The sequence below is a fragment of the Haemorhous mexicanus genome, chromosome 4 (assembly GCF_027477595.1).
Source record: "Haemorhous mexicanus isolate bHaeMex1 chromosome 4, bHaeMex1.pri, whole genome shotgun sequence".
Lineage (NCBI taxonomy): Eukaryota > Metazoa > Chordata > Aves > Passeriformes > Fringillidae > Haemorhous > Haemorhous mexicanus.
Window position 1 is genome coordinate 25382463 of NC_082344.1, and position 13288 is coordinate 25395750.

Sequence of the window (13288 nt, forward strand, 5' to 3'; positions counted from 1 at the left end):
ACGTGTCCTTGTAAAATGTCCCTCTACAGCTTTCCTGTAGGCCCCCTTCAGGTATTGGAAGGTGCTATAAGGTCTGACTGCAGCCTTCTCCTGGGCTGAACAACCGCAATTCTTTGAGCATTTCCTCAAAGGAGAGGTGCTCCATTCCTCTGAGCATCTGTGTGACCTTCTCTGGACTTGCTCCAGCAGGTCCACACCCTTCCCATCTTGGGAGCCCTGTATCTGGATGCAAGGCTTCCAGTGAAGTAGATGGTTCAGAATCCTTCCCTTGCCTGCTGGCCTCTCCTCTTGTGGTGTAGCCCAGGATACATTTGGCTTTCTGGGCTGTGTGTGCACATTGCTGGGCCATGCTGAACCTCTTGTCAATCTATTATTAGTATGAACAGTGTTTATTTAAGTTGGTTTTCTAGCTCACCCAAAACTTTCCATGTACCCCTCTGAGCTAGGAAAGAAATAAACAATTTGTAAAACAATTCCCAGAAAATGGAAAAGAGGTGAAATTGTATCAAAATTATCTGTTTTCACAGTGCGTGCTGTGTTGGAGCTGTCAGTTGGACCCTTGTTATGGTTTTCCTTCTACTCTTTTAGGAACATTGCAGTTTCACTAGTTGTAGAAATAGATTGACCAGAAAAGATTTAGCATGAAATTCTAATGACCTCTTTGGAGCTTAGATTTCCTTCTGAGCTGATCCCAGAGTTGTTCACAGTGGGTGCCAGGGAGAGTGCTAGGTACTGTAAGCATGAGGGAAGTAGGCCAATTTATCCAAAATTTCTCTTGTAAGAGCTGCTTTAATAAGATGTTGGCTGATACAAAAGGACACAGTAGGTTGTTGCTAACTTGGTGACAAATGTAGGGTAGGGTGTTGCTCCTATTGAATTTGTGGAGCAGCAGAGGAAATGGGTATATGAGTGGCATCCTCCAGTGTGACAGCACGGTGAAATTTCATCCTGAAGCCATGTGAAGCCCCTAATCCTGAAGACATTTGATGATTCAAAAATAGTACTGGAGGAATCAATAACTCCCCTTTCGGTGGAAAGCTCATGACAGGATTTTTTCTCCTAAGGTTCAATTCTTGTTCCTGCCACCAAATGACCCACATGTCATGCAGTGCATTGATTTGTGCTACTGTTACAATTCCTGTGCAAAATGTGCCCTTTTTCTATATTGTGGGCAGGAAAAACGGTGGTAAGATGTCAAGTATACCACACTTCTTGCAAAGTTTATTTCCGAGATAAAAAGTTGCTAGTGCAAGTTAATGCAGACACAATCTGTGAGGTGTTATTGGCAGTGATACTTTGTAATGGCTCTGGCTCACTAACTAGATGTTAATTTGAGTTATATTAATTTTTCAAAGACTTTCAGTCCAGCTGGAGTTATGAGTCTATGACTAATTTTAAAGAAATAAGGAGTAAATGTCACTGCCAACTTTCCTTCTTCCTAGTGCAAAGGAGAGTTCTAATTATAAATCTGTATTTGAAATTATAACAGCATCAGCTATTAGTATTAAAAGGGGATTAATCTGCAGAATGTTCTGGGTTTAGATGTTGAGGCTAAAATTAAAATAAAAGTCTGGATATCTACAACTTTGAACATTTTTTAAGTGCAGAGTTAGTAGCCTAGTTTTGAAAACGCTGTGTGCAGGAAGCACTGATATGTGACTGTGTAAGAAGTCTGCCTTGGAAGGCTTCTGTGGTATCGCAATTCAAGCATGCAAAAGAAAGCTGATGCCCTTCATTCTGCCTTATCTACTGCCCTTTCTTCAGAAGAAAAGCCAATAAACTTATCAACACAACCACAGGCCAACTTACAAAAGGTTTTAACTGCTGGCACCAGGAAAATATCAGTAAGATTCTGTATGACCACAAATGTAAAGAGCTGAAAGAGTACAGTAATGAGACCGTGTCCTTTAGGGGTTTTGCACAGGTCTGTCCTACCATTTGATGTTCTTATTTGTCTTTCTTCTTAAACACTTACAAATTCATCCCAGTAGCATGGGTTAATGGAGGTGATCAGTGAAGCAGTTTCTTGCCACTGGCAGCTATCAAGGGCTTTTCTATTCCAGAGCACTTGTGTTCCCCATCCTGTTGAGCTGTCTTCTATGATGATTCATTTTCAGGGAGGTTATCACACAAAACACTATCTTAGGAAACAAAACCAGGACTTTTCTCTTGGGCTTGACACATCTGATGATCCTTTCTGGGCTCTGCTGCAGTAAGCATTCGAGCTTCAGCAGATGTGTGCAGTCTAGGTGAGAAACAAAATCCACTTCTACCCAGCTTCCCATCCCTTATAATTCTCCTCTGAAAACAACCCCTGGCATCTAATTTCCCTGTTAGAGGCAGAGTGTTACTATGGTAGTAACACTCTGTTACTGGTAGATGGAGTCCAAAGCTTCATTATAGCTGTCACTTTGACAGTAGTTCATCTTATGAAGACATAATGTTGCGTGACGCGTTTGCCGTGGTAGTGTGCCGGTCCCAAATTCTCTCATGTTGTAGCACTAATGCCACTGCTGTCTCTGCAGAAATAAAACATTTGATTCCTAGAATGGGGTGTTTGAGAGTTGAAATAAGTGAAAAAGACCAGACAGCTTGGATTGAGGAAAATTAATGGTTCAATGCCATTTGTTTTAGTCTCTGCTCCCTGAGATTGCTGGAGAAGCTTCTTCGTAGTAATGAAGAGGAAGGATTTGTTGGTTTGTTTTGGGGTTTTGTTGGTTTTTTTAAAAGTCATGTAGCGTAGTTTAGTGACTAGAAAGGTATTCTGACTTGATCCAGATTTCTAGACTCTAATTAGGACAGAAGGCTAATGATTACATGGTTTTGAGTAGTGCAGTCTGGGGCAAAAATTGTACCAGGATGTAGGTTGGAGTTCATGACTCTCTGAGAAGGTCTGTAGTGTGAATCGCTGGGGTGTGGTTTCAAAGCAGAGTTGGAGAGAACATAAGGAATATGTGGTATTCACGTGGGTATTCTCAAGGAGTGCATTTCCCCCACTCCAGCCCACTGTTGATCTCAAGGAAATGAAACACCAGGAAGATGGAAGCATTGCCCACTTGAAAGGAAGAGGAAGAGAACTGAATTAGCAAGAAGTCAACATCCCAGGCTTTTGATCCAGGAGCTCTTTATTCAGTATACTCAGTCTAATAAACCTCAGTCCAAATGTATTGCCAATGAAAGAGCAAAGCTCTCGAAGGGTCAGTCCTGCTTTTCTGCATATGTTTTAAAAGCTATTTGTATCTCTTTGCAGATTACTATGCCCTCTTTGGTACGATGTGCCACGGCTGTGAATTCCCCATTGAAGCTGGAGACAGGTTTCTTGAAGCCCTGGGCCACACTTGGCATGACACCTGCTTTGTATGCTCCGTAAGTAAAGCTGGTCTGCCTTTAAACAAACACTGGCAGCAGTGCTAGCCTGACCCATATGGGAGTTAACAGCTCAAACCTCTCTCAATCCCCTGAGCCCAAACAAAAAGTGCTTTCCCAGTTATTTGGAAGGTGTGTTGCCATTGTAAGCCTTTGGCACGGGTGCGAGCGAAGGTGTCCTGGATTGCAGCCCTGTGTCCCAGCATTTAACCCTCGACGTTTACTACCTCAGAGTAAGTGTTGAAGGTTCTAAGGGAATGGGCTGTGTTTCCAAAGTAGTAAGAGTGCTTTTGACATAAGGACACTGTAGCCAAGGTATTGCTTGCTTATATTGTATGACCAAAAAAAACTTAAAGGGGAGCCCCAATATTAATGATTGGGGTTTGTTTTCTTAAATTCTGAATGTAACTCTGCTCCCACTTAAGCACCTCTTGTCTTAAGAAAGGTTATGCTTACGCAAACCACTAGAGTTACTTAAAAAGAGGATCCCAAAAAAAATAAGGTAATTCTTACTCTTTGAATATATTTGTGCATAAAGCAATATCATGATTTGGCATTCTGAATGGTTACGGTGTAATTAATCCATCTGAATTGAGTGTTCTTTTGTTTCTTACCCCATTTCAGGTATGTAGTGACAGTTTGGAGGGCCAGACTTTCTTCTCCAAGAAGGACAAGCCACTGTGCAAGAAACACGCCCACTCTATCAACATCTGAAACTTGGAGTTCATCTTGTGTAACAAATGTACTGAGCAGAAAGGTTAAAATGTCCATGTTCAATATTTGGTTAAAATTATTTATACCAAATTTTCCTAAAATGTAAAAGTGATGTGGAAACTTGCAGAAAGGATTGTACACTAATTTTTCAGAGTGTTTATCATTTATGATTTTGCTTCATAAAAAGAAAGGTATCGGGAATTGCACCCAAGCCAAACAATTAGAGTGTCTTTATCTCTACGCTTTGCACATTACTGTATTTCATGATTTTATGACCACATTTATCTGTTTCATTATGAGAAGTGAAGCATCTGTAAAAGTGAATACCTGATATTAGAGGTCTCAGTCTTGCTGCTGTTCAACAAATAAAAGGAGAGTGGATTCAGCAATCCCGATCACTTTATTTCAGTGATGTTTTTAAAGTGTGTCCAGAAATATTGCAGCTAAACTCCATTAAAAGGAACTCAAAGTAAAGATAAAATTACACAAAATATATAGTTCCGAAACTTTTTTTTTTAAAATCTGATATTTGTATACAGGAAGTTTCGTACAAGACTACATGTACCTGTGCCTTTGCACTTGAATTTCTGATGGGTTTGCAAGGGACAGAGGTTTTTATAAAGTATTTAAGTGGCTATGCTGGTAAAAAAAATATTAAGATGCCACTTAAAACATAAATGGGATACTTTTCTGTACTCATGTACTACCAGAACACTAGCCAAAATCCCTTGCTGCTAAGAGTGTGTTTGATAGAATGAAAATGTCAGATCAAATCTTAAGGGAGCAGGGATTTCAACTCTTCTGTTTGCAGTTCAGGTTTTAGGTAGCTTTAAGTGCCTTGTAAAGGGGAAATTGTGCTGAATCTGCAGGTAACAGCATTTTGTATCCAGAATGTGAGATTCTGTGTTGAATGAGGGAAGCTGCTGAAGTGCAACTGAGGACATTTTTTCTCAGTACATTCTTTACCACGTAACTCATGAATATGTATATTGGTGGTGTGCCAGGTAGCGTACCGAAAACTTAACTTTCTTGCTCAGCTGTTAGGATTTTTATTAGTTAAGGATTTATTTTTCACTTTTCTTCCAGACGTAGGGAGTGTATTGTTAAATGATATTCCATTGGTTTAAGCAGCTCAGTAGCTCTCAGATCTTGCAAGGGAGCAGAGACAATGCTGTCATTATGCATTTGCCGCTAGCCAGATCAGCTGATTCTGTGGCTTGATAGGAATTTTGCATCCACACAGGGAGGCAGCGCAAGACCAGTGCGCCAGCTCAGTGCCCCTTAGCCTCAAATTAGGGCTTAACTGGTTTAATTGGAGCAATTGCAGGCAGCCAGGGAGGAGGTGTGCTCCTCTGCACAGGGTGAATTTGCTTGAGCAGAATAGCGCAACAGTGAAGGGGGCTCTCTCGGGACCTGAGCAGATTCCTGAAGGAAGCTGAATTTACATGCTGTTTGATTCAACTGGAGTGTCAGAGCTGAATTGTTAGTCTTTAGTGCTCTTTCTAGTAGACATTAAAAATAACCATTTACTGGTTTTGTTGTTGTGGGGTGGGTTTTTTTACTGATTCAAGGGATAGTTTAATCCATAAAACCATGGATAATGAAGTAAAAAAAAATTTGCTATGGTTGAATAAAGCAATTGTAATGAGGAACATCAGCAAAAGAGGAGGAAAGAAAGCCAAAATTGCAGTACTGAAATATGAAAAAAAAATTGGCGTTTTATTAATTCAGTGAGACAGGTTCACATTGTGGGGCTGTTTCACTTTATTTCCTGAAGTTGTTTTTACTCAATATTACCACGTTTCTTTTTTAACTTCCAGTGGTACAGAAGAATTTTGGTAAATTTGGTGAATGTTGGTAAATAAGAAATTTGGTGGTACGGTATAAAGCTGTTTAAAATGTTTACACTCTTGTAGATCTACCCTTTTGTGAGTTTGGCTGAAAAACAGAAGGGTGGAAGCAGACAGGACAAGATACAGTAATATAATCCAGGTTGCTTTAAAATTAAGTGGAATGTGGAGAAATGAGACCTACGGACTAGGTTTCAGTGGAGCTCTATTGCACATGTGTGAGGACAGAGGGGGAAATGCACAGGAAAAGGCGTTCTGTAATTTCTGCAATTCAAACCTTGCAATTTTAACGTAGGATAAAAACTTTTTAGTTTGTCATTGTCCTTAAAATCCAGTTCAATTTTGTTCAGCCTCATAATTTTAATTGGGATTTTATTTTTAATCCATATGCTCTAGGGTTTGAAATTATGCAGTTGTTAATGAATTTGAGGACAAAAGCCTGAAAGGCTCCAATAGAACTGCTTCATTTAGCTGCTTTGCCTTTTAATTTCTGCTTTTATCTATTTGTTTAAAATTTTAAAGGAAGCATAGAGTCACTGATAGATAATGAATATTTAATGGCTTTACCAAATTATATAAATCAATTAAAAGGAACATAATTTTTATCGTTATTTTAATAAGTGAGATTTTAGTAGAGCACTTTATAATAATGCCATATATCTCACTGAATATTTATTACCTTTTTTGTTGTTGTTGTTTAGAACTATTTCATCCTGGTATTATTTTGTTTTATTTTAAGCCTGCCTTTACCTCTAGAATCTTTTGGGGTCTGAGTGTATGTGTTTAAATATACTTTTTTCTACATGCACACGTATGCACGTGCATTGAGAGACATAAGTATAAATGTGCATTTGAATGCAGACTTGACATAGCAAAAAATCATTTGGGGATTTAGTGAGATTCCCAACTTCTTTTCACACAGCACATATATAGCACTCATATTATGAGGGAATGTTACAGAGTCAGGACTGATATATTAGTAACCTTACTACTGTAGATCTTTGCATGCATTTTCAGTCAGTCATTGTTTTTCTTCCAAAACTGCCTGTGAGAGAATTTGGCTAAACTCTGTTTGGAGGTAGAATGTCTTTATAAGTGAATAATTGATCCACGATGACAGTTTCAGTATGTTGTAATGAAATAATTCAGGATTACATGTAAATATAAATGCTTAATATAACAGTGCCATAAACATAAAAGCAGGAGTTGAGTTGTGGTTCAGTGTGTGTTGGTCTGTTGTGTACCTATTTCTTCACAGAGCTACTTGCATCATCTAGCCATGCCAGCTGCTTTGCAAACATTGTTTTATGCTAAACTACCAGCTGTTAAGTCCTGGTGATTTCTTTGCTTGTGTTTAATAATCTTTGGCATTAAATTTTGTCTGTTCACATTTGCAAATTTAATTACAATTGAAAAACATAACGAGCAAATAAATCCTACTCAAAACCTGAAATTCTCTGTCTTGAGTTATTTTGTGGTTGTTGGATGCTTTCTTTTCCTGAATAATAGCCAGTAAAGGAAAGCCATGATTGTACACATGAATAGATAGCATTTGAGCTGCTCATTCTCCAGGTTTTATGGGTTTTTTAGCTTTGTTTTACAGGGAAGGACCAGGGAGTCCTGGTAACACCAAGGTGACCATGAGGATTGCCAGCAGATGGGAGAAGTTATCCTTCTCTGCTCAACCTTGGTGAAACCCATCTGGAGAGCTGAGTCCAGTACTGGTCTCACCAGCACTAGAGACATAGCTGTACTGGAGTAGAGAGCAAGAAAGGTGGTGAGGGGCATGGAGCATTTGTCATACAAGGAGAGGCTGAGAGAGCTGGGACTGCTCAGCCTGGAGAAGAGAGGACTCAGGGGAGACCTCATCAGTGTGTACAAATACCTGGATAGGGGAGTCAAGAAAGAGCCAGGCTTGGTATGTAGCAAGAGGACAACTGTGAGGATGGGAAACATTGGCACAGGTTGCCCAGAGAGATTGTGGAGTCTCTATTTGGAGATACTCAAAACCTGATTGGATACAGCCCTTGGACTAGTCAAGGTCCCTTCAGCCTTGGTGAGTCTCTGATTCTTCATCTTTTCTCAAGATGGATGGAAAGGTATAAATACTGTGTTGAACGCTGTAGAATATGTAACAATGTAAAACTTACATTGGCCAATTACTGTTTATTTGCTATCCTTTCTCCATTCTGCTGTCTAGAATACTTTGCACTGCTTCTCTGGAAGGGTTTAATATTTTTCCTAAGTTGACACTGTCCAAGGAAATACTGCCTGCTCTGGCAAGCCTTGTCTGATACCACACTCAGCCTTGGCATGCAGCAGTCTCTGTTTTCACCATGGGACGCTTAACTGTCTGCTCTGACAGGGCCAGTTCCTTCATGATAATACCAGTCTAAGAATCCCCTTAGCTGAGCATCTCTTAAACAGGCAAATGCACTGTTGTATTTTTACCTTTATTTACACAGGCAAAGGAAAACACTGCACACAGCTCTATAAAATTTAGAGGCAGCTTTACAGAAAACTTGCCTCCCCTTCAGTCTTTAGGCCATGAGCGAGACAAACACAAGTCTATTTGCAAACAGTACATTAAGCTCCAGAAGCCAAATTTTTAAAGGCATGAAGTCTGCATTTGACATTTTAATGGCAAAGGTTTGGTTTCTATCAATCACAACGTCATGTAACATTAAAATGCACCGACCAACAAAAAAAAGAGATCTGTCATTCATTCATTAAGATGCTGTAATCCAGTGTAAGATTTATAGGCTTAAAACGCGGTGGTGTGTTTTCACAATAAATCCACTTTCACTGCTCAGCACAGAACAAATCTCTCTGTCACTCAAAATATTTGCTGGTCAAAATGCTCTATATGAGATCTTCAAAGGGTTTCTCACAAAATTGCATATAAATCCTTTTACCAGCAAAGGCTTAATTTAGGTTCAAGTTTTACTTTCTTGGGACGTTGGTTAATATCTTGTGCTCAGACAAGATCTTGGTTATATCAGAAACACATAGGGCCTAATTTATTATTAGCTGTCTGGTGTTAATTAGGGGGAATTACCAGAAATAGTTTGCTTGATGGAAATTTATTATGGTATCACACTTTACTGATGGTGAAATAGGAGTCACTGAAAGAGTGCAGCTCCTTCTCATAACCAGCTAATTAATAAGGTGCCAAAATTCCTCTGAGAAGGGTTTGGTCCTAACTATGGGAACCTCACAGAGCAAATGGTTCCTATGCAATATTTAAAATTTAAAAGAGGAAAAGGGAGACGAGAAAAAGCTGCCCAGCAGAAGTCTCAAAAGTGGTATGGCTTTTTCTTGAATTTATGAAAGAAAATATTTAGCTGTGTTCCCAAGCTCATTAAAGAATGGCTTTTCTCAGACAGAAAAACAACAGCTAATTTATAATCTCGTTTGGTATGCTTGAACTTGGTTTTCAGTTTTACTTGTGCATACTGCACACTACAGCTTGTAATTTTATGAATTGGGCTTATAATGAGCTTTTATATTACTCTTTATTGCTTTGCTTACTGGTCTTTTTCATTATCATTTGCCAGGAAAGTTGAGGTTGGCTTAGATAGGAAACTGAAAAATAGTGCAAATCTCTGATAAGCCCCAACCTATTTTGTGTATGGTAGTTTGGGGATAGAAAACCACTGTGTCTTTAGAGGTCTCATGAAAGTGTGTGAGAAAGGCATGTTATAATAATATGGAGTGAAAGCAAAAACATCTCTAAAGAAATGTAAAATCACCACACTAAAATTTATGCATGGCTGATTTTTGAAAATACTTAAGACGAAAGGGTATGCAATTGCAATACAGCACTTTTGTATTTGCACTGAAAATACCTTGACCTATTGAAAAATATCCAGCATTTTGGATATGCTTTTGTCCAAGATTTCTCCTGTACTGCGAGACTAAGGATTGTGTCATTGTGCTGTAATATTCACACTTTCCGTAGATCAGAGTTGTTTCCTTTTCAGTTCTCCTGCCTTTGCTTTGCTTTTTCGTACTGCTGGGCAGTGCCCATGTTTGTTTTAAAATACTTCATTACGAGATAATCCTGTCAGGTGTGTCCCTTATTTCTCTTTGTGATGCATCAATGAAATGTCAAATGTTCCTTTGGTAAATATAAACTTGCACTAAATTTTGGCATGAAGTGTCAAGTTTTCCCACCCAGAAGTTTCCGCTGAAAAAATGACTAGAGATACTAGACCAAAATGTAATTATATCCCACATAAAGTCTTTATTTACCTTGAAATCCATCAAGCAAAAGGGAAACACATGAAAACAAGTATAGAGCCAAAATCATGGATAACCTAAACAGGTACAACCTCACTGATTTCAACTTACTCCCCTCCAAGTTAAAAATGTCTGGTATCAAAGCTATTTTAATTTTATGCTTACATTTGTCAAGTGAGCAAGCTCAGAATTAAGGATTTGGTCCTTGGTTTTATCAGGATTTCCTTTTAACTAGGATCCAATCTTGGACTTACACTTGGCTTTGAGCAACCACAGTGAAGTTAATCTGCCATGTGACTACTTTTTCCATACTTGCTAGCCACTGACAGTCAGCAGAGGATTCAGGGAAACTCAGACAAGTGCTATCTGGAGAAGAAAGTAGGCTGGACTTTCTCTGAAATAAATCAGTGTGTAAGTGGAAGTTAAATGATGCTGCAATAAGGCTGCAAATCTGTCTTTAAATCTTACATGGTTTTTTTTGATACTTCTTTTTCACTTCTTTTTCCTTTTTTCCAAGTGGGTGTCTGTGTTGGCAATCAGTTTCAGATTGTGCTCTGATGAAGCCTATGATATGCTACCCCCCCAAAAAAAGATCCTTTACAAGGTTGTAGAGCTTTGGCATAAGTTTCCTAATACCATATTCATCCTAAAGGCAGTTGCATGGCTGTAAGTAGGAGAATCTTGTATTTTTCTGCTCAGTGGTAATTAGCATTTGAGGATTGTGGTGTCCTGTGGGAGCACAGCATCACTATTTATACAGCATGATGCATTACCATGAAACTGGGAGTAATAATTTGGAATGCGGTGGGAGCAATGTGGTGATCTTTGCTCTGCTACACAAAGGGTGCAAACAGTTAAATGGAAATCAGTATATGGGAGCTGTGGATTGCCACCTGCATCCAGACCTCAGCTTCTTCCTTGGATAGGTCCTGCCATTGGCAGGAGCTACAGTCCTGGCCAATCCATCCCAACAAATGCCCCTGCTTGCTGCCTCTCTGCCAGTCATGTCCCCTCCCCCTACCCAGCAGCACCCTGGTGACCCTGACCCTTTGTTCTCCCACTTCCACAGACCCAAAAATACATCTTCAGAGGCTTATATATAGGTTAGCTTTTTAAACTAGTATACATTCAAGGATAATCACTGCTGAGGGCAAGTGTGAGCTTACTCTTATCAATATGTGTCTATGTCAATGTAATGAGTTATTTTTCAGGGAGCATGTTGAGAGAAGACTCTTCAGATCTTCCTGGCAGGGGTTTGCAAAATCAACCAGGATGAAAATGGGTGTTCAAATCAGGTTTTTTTGAACAGTAACAGTGTTTGCTATTCTGTCCTTCATGTCTTGCCATGATGTATATACAGTAAGCTCCCATCTTTCTCCTGGAGGGGAGAAAAAGTGTGCTGCACAGAAATGTTTGATTGTGCTTTCAGTCACTGTAAAGACAGAAGGGAAAAGTGAGCTACAGCAGAGGTCAGGACTCAGGGCACAGTGACAGGAGGAAAGAGGAGGTGACAGTAGGAAGCAGTTTAGAAACAGAGCAAGGGCTTGTGCAAATCAGGCTGTTCTGTCAGTTTTTCTTGTCAAAGAGTGATGAGCACATGGTCTGAAAAACTGGGATAATTTGGGCATGGCAAGGGAAAACAGCTGGCAGGAGCTGAGGATGCTCTGAAGGGGGACCCAGGAGGCACACAGACCTTGCAGCTTCATGGGAAGGGACTTTTCCCACTCTCTTCTACATTTATATTCATCAGCAAATTGTGCACATTTTTTTCTGACAGCTTTTTTCTTTGAGGTCAAATGGCTTTTTTTATCTTCATGATGTACATGAGCACAAGTAAATCCTTTTTCATCATCAGCTGATCCGGGGCTGCCCAGAGGCTGAAGTGAGATTTGTTTAACTTTACAGTGCCAGCTGCTGCTTCAAATTACACCATCCTATTCTGTGCTGTCTGTAGGTAGCAGCCCTATCTCAAGTTCCCCCAGGGCTTTGCATCTCTGAACTTCTTTCAGCTCTTGGCATGGCCACCTCTGCTAAAGCCCACTTGAAGATTTTGCACAGCAGCTCTGTGGGGTGTGAGAACAGAATGCACCTCGAGCTGCTGCACCCTTGTGCAGCACCATAACTTGGGGGGGATGAAATGGATTGCAAAACCTCACCTAATCACTACCACGTAGTTTTTGTGTTTTGCTATGTGTAAAGCTGGAACCTCTGTTCTTCAAATGCTGTTTAAAATGCTGTTCTGTGAGGCACTGAGTGCCAGAGCTAAACCATGTCCCTGTGTAAGGGGCATCCAGCTGCTTTGTGAGCTGACACGTTTCTGGAAGGTTTTTGGTGTAGCCCAAGGATAAACAAATCCATTGCTGCTTTGGGTCAGTGAGTTATATAGATTTGCATGGTCTGTGTCAGCTGGATATTATTAACTGCTTGAGGATCTGATCTCCCCTTTGTCATTTTGTCAGTGCTGCGTTGTTTGGAGCTCCTGTCCATGTGGAAGGACAGCCTGCCCCTTCCCTGGCCACCTGCCCCAGCTGTGGTTAGAAATGGCTCTGTACTGCTGTGTACCAAAGCTGGTTGGTGGGGATGCTGGAGGAGTGAAGCGCTCACCTTGTGCAGTCTCAGGCAACTCTGCTTCAGCCAGGCTGGTGTCCTGGACCACGGATAGAGGAAGCATCCAGAGCTTCTGCTTTTCCCTCCTTGTCCAAGTTTCCTTCACCTGGAGCCTGTCCAGCCCCAGCAGGCCCTCATGAGGCAGGATAGAGATGGGGCTCTGAAAAGCACAGGGAACATTTTAGTGCACCAAGCATTTTCCGTGTTTTCTCTAATTATACATAGTTTGATATTTATAAATGATAGAAAATAGTGTAAATTTACTTTAGTTTTGATCCATCAGCTTTCTGGGAGCTTGTTCATCTGAGTTCCAGCATTCTTAAAAATTAGGATCTACATCTCAGCCAAAACATGCCATGCAGACAGTGGGACTGCTATGGAAAACTGGAGCACGCAGTAACCAGGGGTTGTTTCCAAAGAGGACTGAATTGGCACAATCTGCTACCTAACAGGGTCTTACTTTTCAGCCTTACAGATGTTCTTTTAATGCAATATAATCCAAACAGCAA

At 40.3% G+C, this 13288-nt stretch overlaps 1 protein-coding gene across 5 annotated transcripts in view; it reads left to right on the plus strand.

Moving 5' to 3' along the window:
- Positions 1–7383, plus strand: part of PDLIM5 (PDZ and LIM domain 5) — a 131609-nt gene extending 124226 nt beyond the window's left edge. For all 5 annotated transcript variants that reach the window (XM_059844133.1, XM_059844137.1, XM_059844138.1 and 2 more), the window contains 2 exons: positions 3251–3366; positions 3991–7383. In XM_059844133.1, the coding sequence (XP_059700116.1) occupies positions 3251–3366; positions 3991–4080 (206 nt within the window). In that variant the 3' untranslated portion in view covers positions 4081–7383. The remainder of the gene's footprint in view (positions 1–3250; positions 3367–3990) is intronic.
- Positions 7384–13288: the final 5905 nt, after the last annotated feature.